This window comes from Phocoena sinus, chromosome 9, assembly GCF_008692025.1.
Source record: "Phocoena sinus isolate mPhoSin1 chromosome 9, mPhoSin1.pri, whole genome shotgun sequence".
Classification (NCBI taxonomy): domain Eukaryota; kingdom Metazoa; phylum Chordata; class Mammalia; order Artiodactyla; family Phocoenidae; genus Phocoena; species Phocoena sinus.
The window spans coordinates 52,381,915-52,392,016 of record NC_045771.1 but is presented as its reverse complement, the minus strand read 5'-3'; the positions used below and the strand labels follow the sequence as shown (position 1 = coordinate 52,392,016).

Genomic DNA, 10,102 nt, shown 5'->3' with positions numbered 1-10,102 from the left:
ACTTTTTCAGGCTATTTTAAAAATTAAAGATATTATTGAGCGTTTTGAACAAATATATTTCATTCAAAATAGTTACATGAATATCCTTAATTTTTATTTTTCAAACTTCGTAACGTTGATTTGTTTTAAAATAAAAAAGTGTATTTTAAAATTATATAATCATTTTCTAGTGGTATCTAATGATTTTTAAGTTGTTTTGTTAACTATGCATTGTTTATAACTGTATTGATGCCTCCCGTGTGCCACTTCAAATTCTCTTGGTGCACCTCTAACTCCAGTACTGCTGTGAGACACTTCCAAGCAGGCTTCTGACAGCTTCACGTGGAAGCCATTTGATGGCACTTTGTCTTGCTGTCTTCTCTAAAGATCCTCTGACACTGTGGCTTGGGATGCCCACTGGAACCCTTCTGCATCATACATGTATGAAATACACGGGTGGGTTAATGACCTTGGGACCAAACTTGACTAATGGGAGGTGGAAGCCAATAGATAGATAAATAGTTCCCCTTCCTTCTGCTGGGAAGACAGTTCTGAGATGCCTTTCATAATCTTTCTCAGAAAATAGGATTGAGCACTAGTCACCCATAGCAATGGTCAACCCCACATCCTTATGTTAGCTTTCTCTTTTCCCCTTTTCCACTCCCTGACTCCTTCCTCTGGTTCCCTCAGATAACTTCCCAAATATACTTACCTGTATTTGAACATTTGTCTTAGGCTTTGCTTTTTTGTGAGGGGTAAACCCAGCCTATGACAGGTATCAGGAATGGCCTTAAAAAGCAAACCCTCAGGATGGGATTCTGTGACTGCAATATTCATTGAATAGATGACAATAAAGACCCATAGCTGGTGATAAGTGGGGTAGTGATAACTCCTGGCATGTAGATGCATCACAGTTACTGTAGTGGATTTGCGTGAATAGCAGGTGGAAGGTGAAGTGTTAGGTTATACCGTAGCAGTGACATTACTGTGGAATGGGACTAACGGAAATTATAAAGATGGAGCTGTACTTTAGCCATTGTTAACTGCTTTGGAAACCTTGAAAAAAGAAAATGGCATCGGTTCATGTTAGCTACTTAAGGCATGCTGTGGAAACCAGAGTGCCTCAATAGCACCTTTCAAGAAAAATCTCATCTCATGCGGATGTAGGCCATCTGTGCTGACATTCCAGCCCAAATTTAATAGTAGAGGTGGCAAGGCTGCAAAGGAAACTGAATGCACAGGCTTGATCATTTCCTCCACCAAAGTTAGCATGCCTACAGGAAAAGGAACCCTGAAACATGCAATGGGGACATGTGTGTTGGTGAGCCTGAGAAATATTGAACCCTCAGGTTTTCCTGAACCTTTGAGCTGGCCGAAGCAGTCTCCTCCACGTTGCTAGAGAGCAGTCTGCCCTTGCCTGGAGATCCTGCAAAGACTATTTGAGGCACTTGCATTGCAAGATAATACTTGTTCTCCTTAAGACCCATCCCTGCTATGCCTCATTGACTCTGAACTGGTAACTAGGATCAGATCTCAGCATACCCTTAGAGCAGATATACAGTCCTTCCTATAGGAGGATAGGTTACAATTTGCATGAACTGCAGGTTCTGGTCTAGATGTACTGGAAGAAACCTAGGAAACATGTTTGGGAATAGATCTTGAGGGTGTTGGATCAGGGAGTGGAATATAAGGCTTGACAGGAAAGAGTGACATAGTAGCACTTACTCATGACTCAGGCTTTAACGTCCTGGCAAGGGTATCTGGAGTTGGTCCTAACACATTGCTAGGATAGCATATGGAAGATATGGTAGAAATGCCAGAAGTTATTTGGCATAGTATTGAGGAGGGGGTCAGAAAGTTCAAGAAAACAGCAATGTTAGAATGGATTTGTTGTTTAAAACTGGAGAAGCTACCACTTGACTGTTTTCTTTGGGAAGGCTCAGATGATGCTTGTAACTAAGGCAATAAGAAATGTAATGGTGAAGAATATACTGGCAACACAGAAGTTCGGCAGTGGCTAACCTCTGCAGGGTAGAGTTGATGGTAGAAGATGCTGCCATGATACTGGGCTCCTTTATATAAGTGTAGATGATGGGATGCAGAAATGTCAAAGGCCAGGTTGTGGAACTTAACTGTCAGAGGCCCAATGGACATAATAGGTACAAAGGCATGGATTGGTGAAGAAGGTTAAGATCATGATGTTCCAAGGGGAAAGATAGAAGCACTGCTGATTAGGATGTTATTTGACTTGTATAACCATGGTTCCTCACTCAATTTCTGAATCTAAGGCAGTTCAGATCTAGAGCCCATTGATGGAAGGGAAAGCCCAGATCCCTTTGAGGAAGGATTCTCAAGTATATATGATTAACATCGCCTTGATGCTTGCCCAAAGGGTCAGTCATTTAACACCATTTACCAGGGTAACTATGCAGTAGAGAAAGAGGAATATTAAGATTTTAAACCAAGGACTATTGGACAGGATCTGAGCTGATATGGATCCCAAAGGACCCAAAACACCATTATGGTCCTCTGGTTTTATGGAAGCCCAATGATAAATGAAGTCCTGGCCAAAGTCCATCTCAGTGGGTACAGTGGGTCTGGCCACACTCTTTGTTTATTTCTACAGTCCTTAAATATATATAATTGGGATAGAAGCTGATAATTCTTGCTTTTTGCCCTAGATGCTTCTCAGGTGCTGCAGGCTTGAGTCAGAGTTAATGACCTAAGGGCCTCCCTGACCAATGGGTTATGTATATATAAAGTCAGTAGGGATATAGAAGACCTGAACAACTATTAACCAACTTGATTTAAGTGACATTTATAGAACACTCAGCCTAATGACAGCAGAATACAGTAGTCCCCCCTTACCCCCGGTCAATATGTTCCAAGACTCCTAGTGGATTCTTGAAACCGTAGATGGTACCAAACCCTATAAATATTACATTTTTTCTATACATACATACTTATGATGAAGTTTAATGTATAAATTCGGCACAGTAAGAGATTAACAATAACTAACAAAATAGAACAATTATAACAATATACTGTAAAAAATTATGTGATAAAAATTTTCTCTCACAATCTGTTGTACTGTAGCCACATTTCTTCTTGTGATGATGTGAGATGATACAGTGGCTACATGATTAGATGAAGTGAAGTGAATGGCATAGGCATTGTGATGTAGCATTGGGCTATTACTGACTTCCTGAAGATATGTCAGAAGGAAGGTCATCTACTTTGCTGTGTATCAGAACCAAAGACATTACAAGAAAAGAAAATTTCGGACCAATATCCCTCTTGAACATAGATACAAAAATTCTTAACATTTTAGCAAATCTAATACAAGAATATATAAAAAGGATAATACATCATGACCAAGTGGGTTTTATCCAAGGGATGCAAGGTTGGTTTAACATTTGAAAATTAGCCAGTGTAATTCATCATATTAACTAATTAATTAATTAACTAATTAAAAAAGAACCACATGATCATCACAATAGATGGAGTATTCGACAAAATTGAACATACATTCATGATAAAAGCTCTCAGCAAACTAAGAATAGAAGGTAATTTCTTCAATCTGATAAAGGGTATCTACTAAAACCCCACAGCTGGTATCAGTGGAATAGTACTTAGCAATAAGGAGCAACGAACTATTGATACATGTGAAAAAATGGATGAATCTCAAAATAATTATGCTGAATGAAAGAGAACAGAGAAAATGGACATACTATATGATTTCATTAACATCCAATTCTAGAAAATGCAAACTTACATATGGTGACAGAAAGCAGAATCTGTTCTTTGGGGTAGACATGGGGAGCCAAGTACTATAAAGAGGCATGAGGAAACTTTTGGGAGGGGGTAAAGGAAATGACTGTTATCTTTGTTAACAGTGAGGATGACTGCAACAGTATATAATATGTTCAGCCATCTAAATATGTACTTTTAATACCTGCAGGTTATTGTATATTAATTATACTTCAATCAAGCAGTTAAAAATTAATGGAGGGGGGCTTCCCTGGTGGTGCAGTGGTTGAGAGTCCGCCTGCCGATGCAGGGGACGCCGGTTCGTGCCCCGGTCCAGGAGGATCCCACATGCAGCAGAGAGGCTGGGCCCGTGAGCCGTGGCCGCTGGGCCTGCGCGTCCGGAGCCTGTGCTTCGCAACGGGAGAGGCCGCGGCAGTGAGAGGCCCGCGTACTGCCAAAAAAAAAAAAAAATGGAGATCTTCCCTGGTGGCTAAGAGTCCGCCTGCCGATGCAGGGGACATGTGTTCGTGCCCCGGTACGGGAAGATCTCACATGCCACGGAGCGGCTGGGCCCGTTGAGCCACGGCCGCTGAGCCTGCGCGTCCGGAGCCTGTGCTCCGCAACGGGAGGGGCCACAACAGTGAGAGGCCCGCGTACTAGAAAAAAAAAAAAAAAAAGAATGCAGATAATTTTCTACTGTTATGAAAGGTTTGCCACAAAAGGTAATATCTGCTTATAACCGGATAGATAAGCTATATTAGTTTTCCCCCCTTAATGTGAAAAACGCTGCAATACAAGAGAGGGATCTGACGCTAGGCTGGACCGAGTAATGCTTGCAAAGCTACCAATCTGAAAACCACATTTTCATTAACTAAAGTCATTTTCTCCTTTTCACCTGTAAAAAAGAATGCCGGGATTCTTCTAACTTGGCTGCTTTAAAATTTTAATCACCGCGTACAAATTAGGAAAGGCCACAAAATCCAAACCACCACCTTATATCATTATTTGAAGGCTTGTTAAAGAAGCAGCCATTAGCCCGCAGGTGCTGGGAATACCCGCCCATAAATCTTGCAGGCGCAGTCTCCGCGCACTGCCCGCCGGGTGCCTGGCCTCAGCCAGCACGCCCCGCCCTAGGCCCCCAGGCCTTGGTGGTCACGTGAGCGAGGCACGGGCTCGCGCTGAGCCAGTATGAAGGCGCAGCAAAGATCGCGCAAGCGCAGTGTGGGGCCAGAGGGGCAGGGGCAAGCGAGGTAAGCCTCTGCACTTGCGTCACGTCCGGCTGACGGCGAGCTGACGGCGAGCTGACTGCGAGCCACGGCCTAGGGACGGGAGGCTGAGGGCCCAGCGTGTGGGGCCGGGGCACTTTTCTAGAACTTCTCTGGCGAAAAGTGCGAGGTCAGTAGGAGTCTTTTTGGTAGGTTCGATGGTGGCTGCTTCAGGGACCGTATTTTCACCTCTGGTGGTCTTTAGGGCTGAGCAGTATGGGCACGGCCCGTTTCCTGGCCTTCTTGGTCTCCGAGCCGCCGGCGCACTTCTGAGCGTGACAGGCACTCCAATTGCTGAGTGTGGTGCCGGGAGGCGAAGCCGGCCTGCAAATAACAGGCCTGCGTATTCTGGGACCTGCAGGCCTGTTGTCGGGTGGAATTTTCTCTTCCCGAAAACTACGTGCCGTTTAAGCTTCGAAATCCCTCCTGAAATAGGTGTTAAGGAGCGACCTGGACTGGACTTATTCGAAACTCTCGATGTGAATTGGAAGTGCCGTTTGGTAATCCAGGTTTGCAGAAAGTGGGTGCAGCATCACTTCCTTCATAACCATGTGGAAAAGTCTTTTTTTTTTTTTTTATGCGTTACACGGGCCTCTCACTGTTGTGGCCTCTCCCGTTGCGGAGGACAGGCTCCGGACGCGCAGGCTCAGCGGCCATGGCTCACGGGCCCAGCCGCTCCGCGGCATGTGGGATCTTCCCAGACCGGGGCACGAACCCGTGTCCCCTGCATCGGCAGGCAGACTCTCAACCACTGCGCCACCAGGGAAGCCCGAAAAGTCTTTTTTGACCCCTTTAAAAGTAACATTTAAACATTATTCTAGCAGTGGCTTTTTAGATCGTGTGGTGCGATTCCCAAAGTAAACATTTCATTTTTACTAAGTTTAAGCCAGTGTCTTCCAGTGAAATATAGTTTCCCTGAACAGATTCCAACTTGGTTTTACAAGTTTTTGCTCAATTTAAAAATTACTTTTGGCCAGTATTTGAGGAAGAATCCTTCTTTTAAAGATGTGTTAGTGTATGCGAAAATTTTTTTTTAAAGTTGTAACGAAAATAAGTTTAAAAAACTTTTACGACCTTCCCCCCTGCCCCCCCCATTAGGGTTAACTTTTACCCCATAGTTGGGAGAGTATTTGGAGCTTTGGTGTAGTGATGTTTAGTTAACTCTTCAATTTCTTTAAAAAAATTTATTGTTTTCCATTTCCTTCAAAAAACCAACATTTATGCATGTAAAGTGCAATCTTCTGGTGTTTTAAGGATAAAATTATAAACTAGTAGACATTTATCTTGAAATATTTTGCAGTTGGGAAAGCAAATTATTTAATGAAAATTATTTTTGAAGGTATGTGTAAAGTTTGATTCATTTTGCAGTTTTTAAATGCAGGGTATCTTCAAAAGCAGAAACAACTATGCCTTTTAAATAAAATGGATATGTTTATTTAAAAATTAAATACCAGTCGGAAGCATTTGTTTTACATATGTTTGTAGTGTTTCTTTTTGTTTAAATTATGGAAGTCCTACTCATGTTTGAGGAGGGCATCAATTATTTTAGAAGAGTATGCACATTGTTCTGAAGTATTTATTTAACTGATCAAAGTGTGCATGAATTATACACTTCAAGGTAAATTTGTAAAGGTTTGGCTAAAGAGATAATTTCAAAGATAGAAATTGCGTATGATGAAATTGCAAAATACAATATACTGAAAACAATTATTGAATAAACTATCTTTGGGGTTGTTTTTAATATAGAGTTTAAATTTTGATAACTTAGGACAAAACGTATTTGGAGGAATTCGGACATTATATGGTTTAGTCTTTATTCAGTGTTAATGGACAGATTAATGGAACCTAATTCAAAGTATTGAATTGTTTTTCAGGAATTGTCCAAATGGATGAAGAAGTACATTACAGTAAAGGTACTGACACTAAAAATTATTTTTGGTTGTAAGAGCTAGATGATCTTGATTAATTTCTAATTTTCTTTGCATTGTGATTTGGTTTTAGTTGAAGATGTGATTGGAAGTCATGTAGAAGATGCAGTAACGTTTTGGGCCCAGGTAAATAGTAGCCTGGTTGATTTCCTCTCCCACCCTTTCCTCCACTAATCCAGGTCCTCCCCAACAAAAACAAAAATAAAAACCCTGTAATGTATATATATCATTGTTATTCTCAATGCTTAATTTTTATTGAACGTTATTTAACACAGGGCATTATTGAAGACAAATGGTTACAGCTGGAACTTAATACCAGAATTATGAGTAGTATGCTCATAATACACTGAGTTAAAAAAGAAAACAGCAAAATTGTGGTTTTAGAATTACATTCAATTTAACACATCTAGGCTGCATAAATTACTGAAGATGCTGAAAAACTGTTTTATTTCTGAAGTTACAGCCCCATCTAGAGGTCTCTGATAAGATTGTTTCTTAAGTGATACTAAGTTTTAAAATTTCAGTCATTTTTTTCTATTGGCTTAATTTTGAATTTGAGGTACAATGTTTTTCTCATCATATAACTGGAAGTACTAATGGAACATTTATAATTTTACATTGGCATGCTTCAGGACAGATAAGTTTACTCAGTTTTAAATACAAAACAAGGCACCAAAGTGCTTATGTTCCAGAATTTAAAAGGTGAATCCCTCAGAGGTACACAATTACTCACTAATTTTTAATTTTGTGAACTACATGATATAGGAGGGAAGGGAATAACATTTCTCTGTACTTCTACAGCCTGAGAACTCCTTTTTGTACAGGTAGAGTGAATTGGCAATGTGGGAAATAGGATTTATGAGAAGAAAGGTTATAGAAGACATATGATTAACTCAGTGTTCCTAAATCTATATAGAAAACATTATAGAAGGGTGATAGTCATAGAAAAATTTTGGCAAATTTGTATCTCTGCTTATGAACATATTTTCTAAAGGTTCCCCACAATGTTCTGGTTCAATGCCCATTGTCTCTGCATTAATAGCACCTGTGACCCTCTCAACAGTGTTCCAGGTTGGATGATAAATGATATTTTTAAGCTCATTATATAGGAAAAACATTTATTATCTTAAATAAGATTTTCAGACCAGCACTGTCTGGTAGAAATACAATGTCAGCCATATAAGTAATTTAAAATTTAGTAGACACATAAAAAAGTAAAAAGAAATGGGCAAAATTGATTTTAATAAATATATTTTATGTAACTCAGCATATCCAAAATATCATTTCAAAATATAATAAATACAAATGTTACCAAGATAGTTTATTTTCCTTTTTTTCCTATCCAGTGTATATTTTAGATTTCCAGCACAACTTAAATCAGACTAGCCATATTTCAAGTAAGAATTGGCTATTGTATTGGTCATTGCACCTCTAGACTTTGATTTTTATTAACTTTTATGTGAAGCTGTTGCTTGAATTTGGAACTATCATTTAAACCAGGAGTCAGCAAACTTTTTCTGTGAAATATTAGATAGTAAATATTTTAAGGTTTGTGGGTCTCTTTTGCAACTGTTCAGCAATACAAAAGCTGCCATTGTAGTGCAAAGGCAGCCATAGACAATACATAAATATGTATAGCTGTGATCTATTAAAGTTTTATTTACCAAAAGAGGTAGGAGAGCCCGTAATTTGCCAACCTTGATTTCAACCATGAAGTTGAGGCCCCTGTAGAAATTTAAACATATTTCAAAAAGTGAGGAAAAATATCTTAATTGGATGAAAAGATTAAGTGAAAACTGATAAGGCGTCCATATGAATCGAATGATTTTTTTCGAGAAGCAAATTGTTTGTGCACACATGTGCGAATCCATACCGGAGACACGCCCTGTATGTGCCCCTTCGACGGTTGTAATAAGAAGTTTGCTCAGTCGACTAACCTGAAATCTCACATCTTAACACATGCTAAGGCCAAAAACAACCAGTGAGAAAAAGAGAGAAGACCCTTCTCAACCTTGAGAAGCATCTTTCAGGAGTGTGATTGGGAGTAAATATGCTTCTCCTTTGTATATTGTTTCTAAGCAAGAATTTAAAAAATGAATCCTATATATCTAAGGAACATTTTTTGATGTTTGATAAAGGTTTGATATATTTTGATAAAGTAGTAAAAATCAAAGAAAAAAACTTTAGTAAGGTGACATTGCTAAGATGCTCTATCTTGCTCTGTAATCTCATTTCAAAAACATGGTATTTTTGTAAAGTGTGGTCCCAACAGGAGGACAATTCATGAATTTCACATCAAAAGACAGTTCTTTATACAACAGCGCTAAAAATGGGAGGACTTCTTTTCACATTCTTATAAATATGCAGCTCACCTGTTGCTTACAGTTGTTTTAATTTTGTATTTTTTAAGTGTGCATTTTGTACACTTTGTGGGGATAGGCTTACTGTGTGTGATTTTTCTGGAGGTTGATAATTTTGCTTTAAGTAGGTTTTCTTTAAAAGGATGGGCAGTTACATGCAGGTTTCAAGAGTATTTTCTGTTAAAAAAAGTTATATAGGCTTTGTTTGCTATCTTAATTTTGGTTGTGTTCTTTGATGTTAACACATTTTATGTAATTGTATGGCTGTATTGAATCATATAATATGAAATATTAGAAGTGATTTAATAGTGTTAATCAATTTAAACCCACTTTAGACACTTTTTTTTTCTGAAAAATACTGCCAGATGCTGATGTTCAGTATAATTTCTTTGCCTGTTCAGTTACAGAAAGTGGTGCTCAGCTGTAGAATGTATTGTACTTTTTCACACCAGTTGTGTACATCCTGTGTAACAGGAAGGGCGAGAATAAAATAGTAATCCTACAGAAAGAATATGGCAGGAGAAAAAAGGTGCAAATTTTAACATTTAATTAGGTTGGGATAGGGTGTGGATGAAGAGTAAATAGAGATTTAGAAACATGTGGAGGCAGGTCAAGTTGAAGGTTTGCTCACACATAGTCTCTTTTTCTATCACTATGGATTTCTGCCATTTAAGCCATTTACATGAAAACACTTCAGAAATGTTGGTAGGCCTAGTTTGATGAGTGGCAGTTGAAGGAATCTTAAGTGTTTGACCTTTGAAAAAAAAGGGCTTCCATTTATGCTAGTCCATATACCTACAAAATCTAATTATGTAAAATA

At 39.0% G+C, this 10,102-nt stretch overlaps 1 protein-coding gene across 1 annotated transcript in view; it reads left to right on the top strand.

The window, feature by feature from the left end:
• Positions 1 to 413: 413 nt before the first annotated feature.
• The window catches only part of STK31 (serine/threonine kinase 31), a 90,778-nt gene continuing 81,089 nt past the window's right edge, over positions 414 to 10,102 (top strand). The window contains exons 1-3 of the mRNA XM_032643175.1: positions 414 to 435; positions 6,869 to 6,907; positions 6,996 to 7,048. Of these exons, the coding sequence (XP_032499066.1) occupies positions 423 to 435; positions 6,869 to 6,907; positions 6,996 to 7,048 (105 nt within the window). The 5' untranslated portion in view covers positions 414 to 422. The remainder of the gene's footprint in view (positions 436 to 6,868; positions 6,908 to 6,995; positions 7,049 to 10,102) is intronic.